The following is a 17,591-nucleotide window of genomic DNA, read 5'->3' as shown; positions in this document are numbered from 1 at the left end:
TGTTCCATGTACACTTTGATCTTTTAAACTTGAACAAAATTTTCAAGTGTAAGTTCACATAAGTAAGTGAGTTGCCATCCCATGAGAAGCTTCCAATTCTCAGACCATGATTAAACATAACATTTATTTTTTTACATATTAAAAGGGTCATTTCCACTTCAATTAATAATCATGCCACTCAAAATTCCACAATCCAAAGGAGATCATGACCTAAGGGTAGAGTTGCTTTCTAGGTAATGGAGGTGGGATGAAAAGGGCTACAAAAGATAGAGAATCAATCCTCACAATGGGATATATTCATAATATATATAAATATTTAAGGAATATCCCATAGCCAAACCTTATAAAATGAGGGGAGGAGAAAAAATGTTTTTTAGTTCTCATAAAGGCTTCCATAAAATGAGAAGTTGAAAGAACTATAATAGTTCTTTCAATTTAATTTATATGATTTTTATAATTAGCCATTTAAAATAGTGTTCATCATAACCACTCCTTAATAAACATATAAGAAATATATTTTGCATGACCCAATCTCCTTTTAATTTTATCTTAACTCCACATCTATTAAGTAACCCAAAAAAAATTTAAGAAATATATAACTTCATGATTTACTATTATAAATAATTCTTGGAAAACACCAGTGTCATATTAATAGATAACAAATTTTTAATATCACTGAAACTAATATTATTTAATTTTAAAATTTTATGTATTAATTTTTCAAATAATTATATTTTATCATTAAAATTAAAACACTATTCCATTGTATATTTTAATTTATATACCATATATTTTTATATTATTTTAAATATTATGAAATTTCCAAAAATACTTACACTAGTTGAAAATACAACTAATCTTAATAATATTTTGATATTTACAAAAGGAGAATAGTAAAATAAATAAATAAAATTTCAGCATATTAAATTAATGTAAATTACAAGGGAGAATAGTATTTGGCTTTGTGTGAGAGGATGGTTATGATACATGATCTTACTATTTGGCTTCAACAATAGAAATTGGGATATTAATCTTTTTGTTATGCTCATAGATATGTTTATTTTGAAATAAAATTTCTAAAATTTTAATTTAATTATCAAGAATTATTAAGCAAATGAGAGATTTAACTTTCATGAAATATTCTAAAATATTCTTAGTAGTATACATAAATCAAAGGTTGAAACTTATACATCAAGGGTTAGCTCTTCAATTCTCTCAACATTCTTGGGGTTAGGCTCCATGGTTAAGTTTCGCTTCATGAGGTGGATTTGCCTCACTCAAAAGTTGAAACTTAACTCCAAAGTAGTTATGCCATTTTTGCTCTTTTAATTAATCTTTTAATTAATTAATAATTAAAAAATGTCATATAAACAAGTGTCATATGAAATAAGTTATTGCTTTTTGGGCATGAGGTATTGATAAGCCATGGTAATGGTCCATAGTATTTTAACAAAGTTTTAGAAACCTCCATGATAAAGTGGGGGCAAATATCCATGGATAGGTCCATGAACCACATAGAAATCAAAAGTTGAAACTTACTCCAAAGTAGTTATGCCCTTTTTGCTCTTTTAATTAATTTAATAATTAAAAAATGCCATATAAACAAATGTCATATGAAATGAATTATTGTTTTTTGGGCATGAGGTATTGATAAGCCATGGTAATGGTCCATAGTACTTTAACAAAGTTTTAAAAACTTCCATGATAAAGTGGGGGCAAAAAACCATGGATAAGAATCTAGTTCCATGGTTTTCTAAATGCATATATGTTTAACTTATATATTAATTCTTTTCATAATAATAATTCATTGGGGCAACTCAATTGGCAATGTTATGAAGTATTATGCAAACTATGAGATTCAAGGCTCAAATCTCAATGGGACAAACCAAAATAATAATAATAATAATAAAACTTGAAAATAAAATTATAATTTAATTATATTTATGCTTTTTTATTATAAAAAACGTGAGATCTATTATGAAGTAAGTCTTTGATGTTTATCGTGAATTGATGTCTATCAACATTTACCAGCTATTTGATTTATATATTTATACTAATAAAAATAATATTTAAATTAAAGTCTTTTTTGTTTTCACTATATAACCTATTTTTGTTCTACTAAAAACTCATCTTTCTTATATATAAAAAAATAGTTAGCTCGAAACCTAAAACGTCTCAAACTTAGAAAGATCTAGTAAGAGAAAATATCTACCCATTATAAACCCTAACAAGTTAATTCAAATTGTCAAACTTTACTTACATACCAATATTTAAAATAGAATGAACCATAACAAGTTATTTCAAATTGAAGTTTTATTTACATAAAATAGCCCAGCCATGTAGTAATTTTTCTTGTTGAAACAACCAACAAAATTGCAACCCTAACCATGTGGTAATTTTTTTTGTTGAAACAACCAAAAAAGTTGCAGGGCCACCCGTGTCGCAAGAAATGCCACAAGAATATTTCAAACAATACTTCCCATCACATTTTATGAACTTCAATCTTCTTTGAAATACAAGATGACCAGATTTCACTGCTTCTTTGATCAAATCTAGATAAGTGACACATACAATTCTCCACGTTAGTGCATATATGATCCATTGTCTGATGAACAGAAGGAACAGCACTCATGACTCGGTCTGCTTTCGAATTGTACCCCTGCCCTTTCTCGGTTGATAACGAAAGGAATGTGATCAGCTTCCACAATTGTATAATACCTGTCAATCTCACAAATTAGAAACGGTAATTAGGTCTTTCTCAAAGCTTGAGACAAGTTATTTTCTGGTCTTACCAAACACCTGGTTGCAACAAGTGACCATCCTTAAATTCTGGACTTAGCCAGCAGGTGGAATGGGACTCAGGAAAGCAGGGATAAAGCATCGAGATTGTGTTTAATGGTCCATCATTGTCTTGCCAATCCTCGTCACTGTTAAGAAATTCAGGGTCAATAGTATTAACAACATATGGTAGATTTTAGGTTTCTGTGATGTGTTTTGGTAGATAAAGAATTCAGATTTTCCAGTGTTGTAGATAAAGAATTCGGATTTCAATCATCACTTGTAACGTTTGTAAGGAAGTGGCACATTGCTGGGATAGCGCCACTGGCTCATTTGCAGCGTCCTAATAAAGAGGAGGATGAATTCCAAACAGACTTGAAGCTATGGTGACTCCAAACAATTGTCGTGTTTTTCTCGTAGCATAGCTGTTTCAAGCAAAAGTGGTTTGAAACATCAATATTTAGTCAATCCTTGAATTCAGAATTTTTAACCACCACGAATGCGTATTATGTGCATTCTACATAAAACTATAATTGCTTCCAATGAAAGAGGAAGACTTGAATGTCACAAGTACTATGGGCTTTGAACATCTCTATCTTATTTTCAAGCATAAATCGTATTATATGCATTCTACATAAAACTATAATTGTTTCCAATGAAAGAGGAAGACTTGAATGAAACAAGTACTATGGGCTTTGAACATCTCTATCTTATTTTCAAGCATAGACTTGTCTTTATCAAATGAGGGCCAAAAATGCAGCAGTCCCCACCTGAAATAGTAGGTATTTGGAAAAGTCTGGAGTTTGGAATTGAGTTCAACTGAGACCTGTAGACTTAAATCTACAAGAGTCCAATCATCTGAAGCAAAAGGTCCAACATTTCCTAGAAGACTCTGTATAAGCCCGGAAATCCCAACCTTTCGCCAAGTCATGTTAAAATGATCAAACCCAAAGTTGTAGTAGCTTTTCAGCCAAGCAATGTCCAACCAATCATATATAATAACTCCCACACGACACAGCTGTAACAGAGAGATGGGTTTGATTGTCTTTCCATCTTCTGGCCTACAATGCCCCAAAAGATAAGGATGTTTAAGCACAGGTATCGAAATAGGTGACATGGAAACAATTATGTCAGTAGAAACAAGATACAAGCCCAATAGGTAATCAATATGCACCCAGCAGAAGAGTAATAAATTATTTATAGGCTGAGATATATAGCATCTATTACTCTACTCCTATTCAGGCTTATAACAAGGATACTCTGAAAAGAAATCATAAAACAAACAAGCAAACAATTTCTGGGAAGCTCACTGCATTCTGTCCAGGTAGACACGAGCTGTTGCATTGAGAGCACCAGATAAAGAGGTAACGTTCAGCACCCAACCTTCGGAACTGTTATAAAATCCCTGGAATTTCTGCATAAAGATAATTCTAGCATCGTAAAGGCAAAACTTGTCAACTTTTCAGCATTGCTACCCACGGGAAAGCAAATTTAGGCTGAATAATGAGTGACTGGATTACTTGTTCAGTAAGCATATTGTGCAGGACCCTAACAACTTGAACACTGGATGATTCTCATCCCATTCAGGATAATACCCTGTAAAATTTCAAACTAAAGCAATGAATGCTTCTAGTTTCAACCAAGATATCTTGTGGAAGACATTTCATGGTTAAAGGCTGAACCCTTATCTTCATTTACCTTGCTCATAATTCCTGGCAAAGCGGGCATGGCCATATTGGGCACTGTGTTCTTCACCATAATCTACTGTTCCACCTTTTAAGTAGTAGAAAAGCTCTCAAGCCCTGCGAAAACACAAGCAAAGAAAGTTGCAAGTTAGTGCCAGTATTAAAGAATTGAATAGAATTGTACCACACCATAGATCGTAATGGAGCTCAGATGTCACAAGCAAAAATTAAAATTGAAGATGGGATGAAAACAAAGTTTCAGCTATTAAACCAGACCAGAACTATAATGCAAAAACTGAATTAGTCTGAATATCAACTTTACCGAGCACCCAAATACCGTCATAGCTAATGTTGTCTTCAGCTAAACACAAATGAATTGATTTGAGGATAGACTTAAACTGAGAACATGGATCGAGTTAAAAACGAGTTTAAAGCTGAGCCCAAATGCAGCACTGGCTTAAGACAGAACCAAATGGAATGTTACAGCAGATTACATAATTTTCTTCTGCCATATTAGCTTTTATAGTGCCTTTAGGAAACCTCACTTTTGGAAATGCTGCTTATGGTAACTTGCAGCTGTCCAGATAAGCAATCACAATATGAGGACCATTTCTATAGCATCAAAATCACCTAGTGCTTGCACATGGTCTCATCCACACCAACTCTAGATTAAACCAGGGTCTCCATTTTAACATAAGCCCAATCATCTCACTGCTTGCCACTACGCCACACACCTGTGGGGGCCTTCAGGAAACTTAAAATGTATATAGCATATTTAGAAAGTAAAAAGAGAGAGTGCGAGCAAGCAGGACATCCTATACTTGTTCTAGGCAGAGTTAGAAACAGAATTCAACAAATTGTGGAAAATAAATAAAACAGTATTTGAACTCACCTTATTTTATGTATTGGTGGCAGAAAACAGAACACAGAATTTAAACCACATAGCAGAAACCCAAACAAGTCAAATCATAACCTTCTTGCCTTCAACAAAGCTTGACAGATCAACGCATTTAGATCATAAATCAATGAATTACACATCAACATGAAACTTGTCTTCAGAGCATCAAATATAGAATGGACTCAATTTAATAAAACACGCGATGACAAAGGTTAGATATTTCGCCGAAATGCACTAAGATAGATAGGTAGATTTTTTGTAAGATGTCCACGAGATCAAGGATCTATGTGATGAAAGAGTTACAGCTTGAGGCAGCCCACATTTCTTGATCTACAACAGATATCTATGAGGAACAAGAATGGAAATCCAAAAAGTAAATCATAATTGGCATTACAAAAGAAAAATACTGCATACAGGAGCAGGTTGAGCAAGAGTGAAGGAATCACTAGTAAAAGACCACAATGGGGACTTCAAACCAAAGTCTAAATCATACCATACACAGACTTCAAACAATGACTTGTCGCCCATACATGTTGGGCCTGCTCACTCTTTATGACATGCAAAGGCAGACTATCTGACTTTTACCATTTACCTCCCACCCCACTCGTTCCAGAGATTTTGTTGGATTTATTTGCAAAATGTGATTTGCGAAGTTTCTTTGGTCTTGAGTTAAATAGTAAGCGGGATCCATATAAACAGACACAATAAAATAATTCATAGGCGGTTGATTCAAATCTCCCAAACCACAGCGAGGTGTGTAAAGGTGAATTGATGAACTTTTCTTATTTTCTACTTCCCCAACCAGAGAAGACTTGATCAGCCAAGTTAAATCCTGATCAACCCAACAAATCTCTGATCAACTCTTATCTACCTAAAACGAATAATGTGAAAACATCAAAATAATGCAAAATTACCAGTTGCTTGCTTGTCAGAAGGATTCATCCTGAAAGGTCGAGGACCATGTTGCTTGGGAGCGGGGAGCAGGAGCGAAAACGGGAGCGGGAGCGACCATTTTTAGAAGCTCCCGGTTTGGGAGCGAATCCGGGAGCGATTTTTTAAAAATATATATATTTTTTATATTTTTTAATTTTTGATACATATATGTCAACAAAAACATGTAGAATGATGAATTAGACATAAAAAACATAAAAAAACATAGATTGATCATTGAACCATATCACATCAATCATCTAGAAATTATAATCGTCATCAACCATGTCCACAAGTTAGTAAAATACATATTAACTGCAACATATTGAGTCTCATGAATCATGATTCATCAAATTCAATCTTAAAGTTTCAACTTCAAGCTTTCAAAATTGAAAATTCAATAACATTTATCATCATTGATCACCAAAGTTGTACTTGTAAGCTAAGTTTAACCATTACAAGAAGTAATATCTAAGATATTTCTAAACCCTAACTTCTAACTGTTAACATGATATGAAATGTTATAAATTTATAAAATGAAACATGAATAATGAAATGAAATGAAACAACTTTAGTCTTTCACGAAGCATCATATTCATAATTCACATCATTACCAATGAGTTATAATTGTCAAGGCCCAACTTCAAACTTCAAATTTTCATTGTCACAGTGATATATTGTTTACAAAAAATATCATTATGATATGAAAGAGTCAAGAGTCAAGAGTCAAGGACTCAAAACTCAATAGTTATGAAAACTAAAGTCTAATAGAAACTAAAAAAGACAAGTAAACTGTAAATCAGAATCTACATGTGGCCCTTGCCACGAGAGTCTCCAGGAGTATAAGCAGGTCATGGTGGTCTTCTAGGAGTCTCCCGCACAGACCGACGACCAGAACTAGAACCTCCACGTGAGGGTGTAGATGGAGGTGGCGACAACAAAGGAACAAGACTCGGACCTCGAGCACTGCTACTGGATGGTGGAGGTGGAGGTGGAGGTGGCATGGCTGCTGCAGCTGCTTCATCTTCATCCCTTACAAGTTCCTCTTCCAGTTCTTCAATATGGACAATGCCATCCTCCAAATTGTCATCCTCTGGGTGATTGTCCCAAATTTTATATGTGGGATCCTCATAAGCCCGATCACAGTAATGACTCAACAACCTCAAGTTGTAGTGCACATAAACCAAGCTTTCTGCTCGGTTTTCATTGAGTCTGTTTCTTTTCACATTATGTATGTAGCTGGAGGTGCTCCAACACCTCTCTGCAGAAGAAGTATTTACAACCTGTGAAAGAACTTTTTTTGCCAATTTTGGCAAAAGTCCATGCCCACCATATGTTTCCCACCATGTGAGAGTATCAAATGATTCAAATCTATTTCTGTCGTCCATTGCATGGAAGTTACCATACAAACCAGTGCCACTGAAGTATCTGCCTATTTCAAAGCGCACAGCGGCACATTCCTCCTTGTCAGGTACCAACTTTTCTAATGCTTCCAAATATCCTTTAGTTACCTTTGGATCTAAATGGGGTTTGGTCCTAACCCCACCCCCTGCTGCAGGTTGGCCCAACCAAGATGTAGAGTAGTATTTTGGCGTAAGGATATACGCCAAGCAATGTAGTGGAAGATTAAGCCTATTCCACCGTTCACACACACAATCATGAATCAGTTTGTACAAGTTGGGATCTCTATTATGAACAATGTCTTTTATTTCCCCCAACATGGTATCCATTTGCTCATACACCTTGCCAATCACTGGTTTGTCTGTATCTGCAAATCGAATCATGTGATAAATTGGCTTGGTGAAATCCAATACCTGCCTCACAGTTGTCCAAAACTGCCCATCAAGAGCAGCCTCCTCCACCATTTCAAAACCTACCATGTCAGCTACATTTGTAGTCCTTTCCTTTAATACCTGCCAATGTGGACTTGATACCATGCTAGCTAATGCCTCTCTTACCTTCAAAAGGCGCCTGAAGGTGAGGTAATAGCTACCAAATCTGGTCTTCGCAATCTTCAACAACTCCAATCTTGAGTAACTGCGGAAAAGGCCATGGGTATTGCTATGATTTGTAATAAATTTTATCATTTGTTTGCCTTTCTTGTATAAATCACCAATCCATTGGTATTGTTCATTTTTGTTCTTGACAATATCATGCAACAGAAGGTTCAATGTGTGAACCAAACATCCAGACCAAAATATGTTGGGGTATTTATCCTCAATAATTGCTCCCGCTGCCTTACAATTAGGAGCATTATCAGTGATGACTTGGATGACATTGTATGGGCCAATACGCTCAGTTGTTTCAAGTAATGCTTCTGCAATGTTGATGGCGGTCTTGAACTTGTCTGAGTAATCATGTGCAGCTAGAAAGATGGGACCACTAACAGACACAGCAAGAACACTTATCATTGGCTTGCCTTTTACATTTGTCCATCCATCAGATACAATGGACACCCCATGGTCAGTCCAAGAACTTGTCATTCTATTCAAAGAATGTGATATTTTTTATTTTTCATGATCAAGGCCAATGGTTCTTGCCTTGTCATACCCAGGGCTCTTGTATCCTTTAGGGGCATCATTTATGGCAGAAACCATTTCGTGCCAATAAGGTGAGCGAAGAACATTGAATGGTATCCCACATGCATAGAGAAACCTATAAACCTTTGAATCCACATCATTCCTACACCCCTCATCAAGGAAATCTGATATGGTTCTACGCCTTAACGATGATGACCCTGTGCCTCCATATCCATTGCCTTGGGAGGATGTTGAAGGAGTTCTTTGTGATTGTGAGCTTGGTTCAAAGAAACCCCTTGATTTTTTTTATCTGTGTTGGGCTTCCTCCTCTTCCCTTATGTATTTGGCTCTATCCACCGCTGACACCGTTGTACAAGTTTTGATTCCTATTTGTTTGTCTCCATCCCATGGCCTTTTTCCGCAGAGGTGTCTTCTAGCATGTGTGTATGAACCTGTGTAATCAGTGTTGCAATGGGGGCAATGAAATTTAGTGGTTCCACCCCCTCTCCCTGTTTCAGCCCTGTTAACATATTTCCACAATGGAGTTTGGTCTTGTTTAGTTTTTTGAGGGTCATGTTCACCCTCCTCCAGCTCCTCCTCACCGGGGTTTTCACCAATTTGACTTTCTCTAGTTTCTTCATCCCCCTCTTCAGTTTGGCCCCTCCGTTTCCTACTCTCCAGCACCATAATAACCATAAAAGGGACCAGGAAGAGGAAAATGCCAAGAAATATACCCAGGTCCATGGTGTTTGATGTTTGTAGGGTTTTGATTCTTGAATTTGCAAATTAATTTAATTTAATTTATTAATTTAATTTAAATTTATGATTTTTAAACTCAATAAACTAAATTAAATTAACTAAATTACTACCTAACTAACTAAACTAACTAAATTACTAAGTTACTTACCTCTGCAGGCTTGCTCCTCGCTCCTCGGCACTTGCTCCTCGCTCCTCAGCACTTGCTCCTCGCTCCTTTGCTCTTGCTCTTGCTCCAAACTCTTGCTCAATGAAGTCACAATGAAATTTTTTTAGGCCCATTGGGCTTTTAAAACCAAAAAAAAAAATTAAAATTTGATTTTTTTGGCGTCCGCGGAAATTTTTTCCGCCGGATCGCTCCCGGCGCCCGTCGAAACGCTCCCGGAGCGATTTTTTACGCCCGGGAGCGATCGCTCCCCGATCGCTCCCGGGCGTTAAAAATCGCTCCGGGAGCGACGGAGCGATCGCTCCCCGAAACGCTCCCGAACAGGGCAGGGAGCGCAAATTTTTTTTAGGGAGTGCGCTCCCGAAAATCGCTCCCGTCCGGGAGCGATTTGGGAGTGTGCTCCCGAGCCGCTCCGGCCCGGAGCGCGATTCGGGAGCGGGTTCGGGGGGGGAGAGGAGATCAAGAAAATTGATCTCCTCTTTTCAACAACTTCCTCAGATACTTTTGGGAGGGGTAGTTCTGAGAGCACTCCGGGTAACCTGGACCACTATGAGTAAACTGATACCGTTGGTGAAGACCTATTAAACCACGGTGAGCATGTGAGTAGCTAAGTTTGAGGCCCCAAGCTTAGCCAACCCAAGATCAAAATCAATAAATAATTCAGATGCATCACACTTGAGCCAAAGCCATGTGGTGTGAACAGGATCCAGAATGAATCACATCGAGTTCCTTAAAAATGAGCTGAAAATGCATCAAACTCTACAAAGGCATTTTACAATAAACTGCAAATTTTTTTAGGCGTCTTAAATCAATTTAACTAGTGACTTGATAAGTGAACAAACTCAACCTTCCAAGTGAGTCGTCCGTGAAAGGGAAAGTTTCTTCCTAATTCATTTCAAAATTCAGGCAAATCTGGGTAATCTTAAAATGAAACAAAACGTTTGAAGCAAAGTTCCATGGTTAAGTCTCCCATTAATCAAGTGGAAGTATAAAGTCTGCTAAATTCCTACTGGATTTGGGGAGGATTTCAATTTGTCTACTTGTTAAGTTACTTCATCAATTATATTCACGAACTCCTAAGCTGCATATTTGAATGCGAAAACAAATATTTACCTATCATAAACGCTTGTCAGAGAACCCAAATCAGGAACAAGCACACCGTCATCCTTCTTTTCAGCCCCCGCCCAGTACGACACCACACCCAGTTTCTGCAACCAACAGCATCCGTTACTCAGAACCCCACAACTCAAAAGACAAAAACTGAAACCAGGTAAAGTGCCGGAAAATCCCTATAATAAGGTCCTAATGAATCCTTTATGTAAAGTGCTAAAAGAGAAGGTCCAGCCAGTAAAGTCCTAATCACCAGGGTTACTCCATCGTAAGTTCAATTTTTCGAAAGTAAAGTTGATCCTTCGAACTTAAGGTCCGAAAGACGTTATGGTTGGCTTTGAAAGGCTTTCTCTGGGTTGGTATTAAACTGCACCTCATTGGTAATCGAACTCACCCCTTTTCCGAAGCCAAAAATCCCATGAACCAGCACAATTGGAGCCAGTTCATTGCCCTCAAAATAAGGTCCATTTCCTATATCTCTACTCCCTTCAGAGACCACAATCTTTGGTTTGCTGTAACTCTCTGCCACTGCCCGCGATGCCCTAAACCTCTTCAGACGATGATTATTCAGAATGTCAAACGCCACTGCAATGCTGAATAAATAAAGCCCTTAAGCCAAATGAGCCGCAGCGCTGGTCAAGAGCTCTGCCAAGCACAGGCCCAGCAACATCACTGCCCATAACCGCATCTTCAGAAACCCGAAAAGTGGCCGTCGATGTACTCGAACCCGGAACCTACTGTGTCACTTTAGGAACGCGAAAGCCAATCTGCAGCTGGTGAAAATGGAATTGGCTGCCGAGAAAATTCATTTGGGTGTCATAAAAATTCATATGCGTATCGAGGAATCCTAAGTTATCACTGATAGTTTATCATTAGATAAGTCATTTGTGATAACTTATAATCGATAAGTAATTTGATAATTATCACTGATGGCTTCTCTATTCATAAGTTACAATTCATAGCTCATATTTGGATAAGTTATCACCAATTATTTATCTAATGATAAGATATCAAGATAGCTTATATTTTGATAAGTTATCACCAACAACCTATACATAGATAAGTTATAACTGAGAACTTATATATTGATAAATTATCACCAAGACTTATCTAAGATAAGCTATCCATAATAACTTATAATTGATAAATTATCACAAATGACTTCTAATGATAAGTTATCATAAATGATAAGTTTGCTAAGAAACTATCATTGATAACTTTTATATTGATAAGTCACTAGTTACTTATCTAATGATAAATTATCACTTATCACTTATCTAATGAGAAGCTATCAGTGATAATTCATACAGATAACTTATCAGATTATAAGTCCTAATTGATAGTTTATCATTAGATAAGTCGTTAATAACTTCTCAGTGAGAACTTATATCAGAGATCTTATCGATGAGAAGTTGCAACTGATATCATATCATTAGATAAGTCCTTGCTGATAACTTGTGCACAAAGGACTTATCTACTGATAACTTATACTTATAAGTTATGTATGATAGCTGATAGACCGTTAACGTCTACTCAGAGAACTTATTTACCATTCGTTTACTAGGAAGAAACAAACTGGAATATCATTTATCGGCCGAATGAGTTATTCGAGAGTTTGATTTTCCGGGGGTGGACCACAAGGTTTTACTTGCATTGTTCCACAGATTGGATGGATGATGTATTTTCGAAAGTGGGTTCGATGGATCGATATTTTTGTTACGATGCACAGCAGATTTTCCGATATTTTTGTTCAAGGTAGATTTGTGTTATGGTGCACAGTTGATTTTTCGGAGATGGATGCCTGCCATTCAACATATTCTTCGGTCATCAGTGTTAGTAAATGATAGGTTATGAAAAACTTCACCCGATTTAGACGTGAGCGACAAGAAAATAGAAAGGAATGCTACTGCCAGTAAAACATGCAGTGCTGGGTATTGGTTACTACTTGCATTATTTCCAAAACCTCGGAAAATCATTCCAGGAAACCTATTCATCATTGCAGTGGCGTTTGACATTGTTGAAATTCTGAATAATCATCTTCTGAATAGGTTTAGGGCATCGCGGACAGTGGCAGAGAGTTACAGCAAACCAAAGATTGTGGTCTCTGAAGGGAGTAGAGATATAGGAAAGGAGTTGTCTATAATGCGACTTTTTGAGATTCCGGTGACGGAATCCGGCGGAAGAAATTGAGATGAAATCATGATTTGTTGCAGTTAAAATGGTTTTTTAACTGCATATTCGGATTCAGCACCCTGAAAAACCCCTGGAACGCTTTCATTGTGCAGAAACTAGTTATCAAACTTGGATTTCACTAAATTACTGCCGGATTTTCACCGGAAAAAATCGCCGGAAAAGCTTTCAAAAAGTCGCGTTAAAGACTACGGCTATAGGAAATGGACCTTATTTTGAGGGCAATGAACTGGCTCCAATTTAGCTGATTCATGGGATTTTTGGCTTCGGAAAAGGGGTGAGTTCGATTCCCAATGAGGTGCAGTTTAATACCAACCCAGAGAAAGCCTTCCAAAACCAACCATAACGTCTTTCGGACCTTAAGTTCGAAGGATCAACTATACTATCAAAGAATTGAACTTACGATGGAGTAACCCTGATGATTAGGACTTTACTGGCTGGACCTTCTCTTTTAGCACTTTACATAAAGGATTCATTAGGACCTTATTATAGGGATTTTCTGCCTTTACCTGGTTTCAGATTTTGTCTTTTGAGTTATGGGGTTCTGAGTAACGGATGCTGTTGATTGCAGAAACTGGGTGTGGTGTCGTACTGGGCTTGGCAGGGCGGGAGAGCCGATCCCTATGTGTATATGGTCAGAATTAGTTTTAGTAGCATTATACGGAATTAAATATTTTTGGTCCTAATCGCCTAATTTAAAATATGCAAATCTTCACTGTGATTTTCTTGCTGGTGCAGGTTATGCTTCCCCTTTCCGACCTCGAACTTCTAAAGGAGGGACAGGCGACGGAATCACCTGATTCAATTGAGTAGTAGATGGAAATTCCGTCACAATTCTTCGTGGCGTTTAGGTTTTAATTATTCAGAAATCCTGCGTAGGATTGTTGGACCTCTTATGAATTTTTTGATGAATTTTTATAAGACAATGAATTAAGTAAGGATTAAATCCTGCGTAGAATTGTTGGACCTCTGCTTTGTTGTCAAGCCTTTACTAGTTCGATGACTTTTTAGTGTGAGGAGCCCTCGTTTTCTTTCCTTTTCTGCCTTTTGGTTTAAAATTCCGGTTTAAAAAAACCTTTGGATCTTTCAATTTCTGCAAGAGTTGTGAACAATAGTGCTTTTTTGAGGAATGATAATAGGAGATCTTGTACTTGTGTGTAAGTAGAGCTTTCTCTGTCTTGCTGCAGCAAGGAAATTTCCATTACAGAACAGGACTAGGGGCCATGACTTCAGATATTGTGGGTTTAAGCTTTTTTGTTTTCCAGTTTCATTCTTATTATGATGCAGTGATTAGATACATGAAAAAAATTCATATGTTCTTTATTAATTTATCATCCATCGTATTATTAAATTATAATTGAAAAATGTTCAATTTCACGCACCAATATGTGGTTATGGAAATAGACCAACTATAAGTGCTTAAACATTTCAATGACCTGAAAAAAAAGTTGGAGATGAAAAAACAAAGGCCCTGACTTAATGGTTGTAATTGGCATCATTTTGATGATGTATGATATTGGTGGAATTTGTGGCCAAATAAGTTGATTTATCATGACTATAACTTGTGTAAATGTAAAGCAATGTTGGTGATATTGATGAGAACTTGAGAATTTTTTTTGAGGATGACCATGTTTTTTTCAGTGGTCAGCCCATGATTCCTGAAGAAATAATATAAGCAATTCAAGTGGGATCCCTCACTGGATTGGAATTTGCAATTCTTTGGAATGAATGTCTCACATTTAATGGGTCAATACATTCACTATGAAGTTAACATATGAAAAAGCCCATTCATTTTTTAATGGGTCAATACATTCACTATGAAGTTAATATATGAAAAACCCATCATTTTCTAATGTCTTATCCATGAATGGGTCAATACATTCACTATGAAGTTAACATATGAATCCTATTCTTTTTCTAGATTGGAGTTTCGTCAATGCATTATTGGTTTCACCCTTATTTTACAATATATCTTTAACATTTTTTGTAGTTAAAGCATTCAAAGAATAAAAAGCATTGAAATTGATGCTCTTTGTAAGGTTAAAGTGGATTATGGATTCATTGTTCATTGAAATAGAATTTGAAGTAGATTAAGATAGTTTTATTGCTAGTTAGAACAAACTTCAAAATAGTTTAAATTGAAATAAAATTTGAAGTAGATTAAGATAGATTAAATGTTAAAATTGTTCAGGCAAAAATGACATAAAGAATAAGTCTCTTTTTCCATCAAAGTAAGATATATTTATTGCTCGTTAGAATAAATTTTAAAATAGCTAAGGCAAAAATGATATAAAGAATAAGTCACATTGAAAATTTTGCTTCACATTCGATCTCTTTAAAGTTTGAAAGATGGATCTATATTGTGGAAATCTTTTATTTTATTGTAATTTGTACTTAGAGATTTTGATTTCTTTGTAATTTAAATTTCGAAGATAATTTGTACCAAGTTTATTTAACTACAGTTTTGTTGATTGGAGTAGAGAGGAGTAGAGAAAACGTTATGCTTGCCTAGGTGCTAAGGGTAGCAAAAGAACCCATGAAACAACCACTTTAGCAAATTAATAATTTAATTAACTATTTTCTAAAGTTAAACTTAGGAAAAATTAAAATTCCTAATTTAATTTATGATTTAATCTTTGACCATTGATTAGGATTAAAATCAAAATTATAAGAGGAGATAGAGTGAGTTAGTGGCAAGTCAGTTGAGCATAATCATGTGTGAGAGATCTGTGAAGGAAGAGGGAGGGTAGGAAGAGGCAAGGTTTCAACAGATCGTAGGACTCGAAATTCGAGTGAGGGTCGAGCTCTTACAGCCCAACACAATGATATATTCGCATGTGCGTGCAAGAGCGCAGTAGTGCGCTCACACATGTGGGCCAATAGTTGATCTGTGTAGGAGTTTAGAAGATCCAGTGCGCAGAAAGAGGAATCGATTTAGTTGCAGGGTGATCAAGTGTTTTTCTTGTGATAAACATAAGTTTCTCCCTTATTGTAGTTCTCAAAAGGGAATCCTTTGCTGGAGAAAATAATAAAAACACACAGTGTTCCAAGTTTTCCTTAGAGTTGGGGTTTTCTAGGTATCTGATTTATTTTCCATTGTGCATGATAAGTTAGAAAACTTAGTGTATTTAGATAAGTTTCCAATGCAATTGCTTCTATTTTTGGTTTCATACTTGGAAAATTGGAAATCAATGGCTAGGTTTTAAGGAAATCATTCCAAATTTATATTGAGATTTGCATTTTTGAAGTTTTTTTTTGGTTGAACCTAATCTTAATTTTGATTCCATTGTAATCCATAATTCAGGATAATGTACATTTTATTTTATTGTATAATTGATTTAGTTGTATTCTACAATCACTTTCCACTTCAAAACAAACAATATTCATTCAATGTTTGAATTACAATTCTCAAAAAATAAAATTCTAGTGAGGGTAGAGCTATATATAAATTTAGAGAGAAAAATAAAACCATTTTAAAACACAATTATCATGTGGCCTTTTCAATCCAAAGCAAAAGCATTAATTCATGATACTATAAATTTAGATCACAAAAATTAGAAAAATGCTAGATTATGAAACCATAGAATATTCTTATGTATAGGTCAATATCAATGAGGGGGGATTTTCAATCCAAAACAAAGGCATTCATTCATAATACCCAAAATTTCGATCACAATTCTAAAAACATTGTATGATTTTGAAACCAAAAGTTATCATTAGGTATAAGTAAATTTTACAACTCTAAATTAAACCTCAAAACATAAAATTTATTCTGTATAATTTGTTATTTATTAAATATCTGAGTGAAGATAACCACAATGCATTCATAATAACCAAAATTTAGATCATGATTCTTGAAAAAAATCCATTGCTAGTTGGTCTTGCAATTGTGCCACTAGTTGATCTTCAAAACAATTGGATTATATATCCCTTCCTTTCTAGTAACGCTTCCATTGCAGACAGTTGTTCCTTCATTGCCCCTATCCAATTCGCATGTAACATTTCCCTCTATGACAGTGGTTATTCTTGCATAAAGTGGATTATATGCCACTACCTTTCTATCTTATGTTCCATTATAGACGATCGCTCCACCACTACCCTTATCTAATTGTCAGGCTCTTGCGCTTGGTCATTGAGTGAAACATCAAGTCTATGAACTACTGCCTCCCCAAGTTCTTAATTAAGAGTTTTAACATCATATTTAGTTTCTCAGTTTGTTACGTATTCCCAATCAACCAAAGCGAGATATAAGCTTCATCTGTGACATGGTATTTTCATTATCATGGTAGATTTTCATTATCGGTTAATTGAGAAGGGCATTGAATCTTAGTCATCATAGGTCAAAACAAAGATGGAAATCAGTGAATAAATGGGACTAGATTGATATAAATGGTCAATCTACACGAGGCATAGGATTTGGATGAAATGTGGAATGCATTAAAAGAAACTGAATTGCATAACAGTTGTGGCAAACAAGGTGATTTTGGCATTTCAATGCAAAATATGTGATAAGCAAAGGCGGTAAATCGATAGAGTGCAACAAAGAAAGATAGCAAAAT

General features: G+C 35.8%; 1 protein-coding gene across 6 annotated transcripts in view; it reads right to left on the bottom strand.

Annotated features, from left to right (window-relative positions):
• Positions 1-2,259: 2,259 nt before the first annotated feature.
• The window catches only part of LOC149143064 (uncharacterized), a 51,400-nt gene continuing 36,068 nt past the window's right edge, over positions 2,260-17,591 (bottom strand). Inside the window, exons 1-5 of one of the 6 annotated variants that reach the window (XR_016264305.1) lie at positions 10,846-11,691; positions 4,477-4,580; positions 3,695-4,192; positions 3,066-3,203; positions 2,261-2,927 (exon numbers count right to left, since the gene is read on the bottom strand). Coding sequence is in view for 2 of the 6 variants with exons in the window: in XM_089447793.1 (XP_089303919.1) it covers positions 3,419-3,839 (421 nt within the window). In the remaining 4 variants the exon portion in view is untranslated. The other 5 variants (XR_016264304.1, XR_016264306.1, XR_016264303.1 and 2 more) reach the window with 5 other exon arrangements.

The sequence above is a fragment of the Pinus tabuliformis genome, chromosome X (genome assembly GCF_031772625.1).
Source record: "Pinus tabuliformis cultivar Carrire ecotype Pingquan chromosome X, CPIR1, whole genome shotgun sequence".
NCBI lineage: Eukaryota > Viridiplantae > Streptophyta > Pinopsida > Pinales > Pinaceae > Pinus > Pinus tabuliformis.
This window is presented reverse-complemented; position numbering and strand designations above follow the sequence as displayed.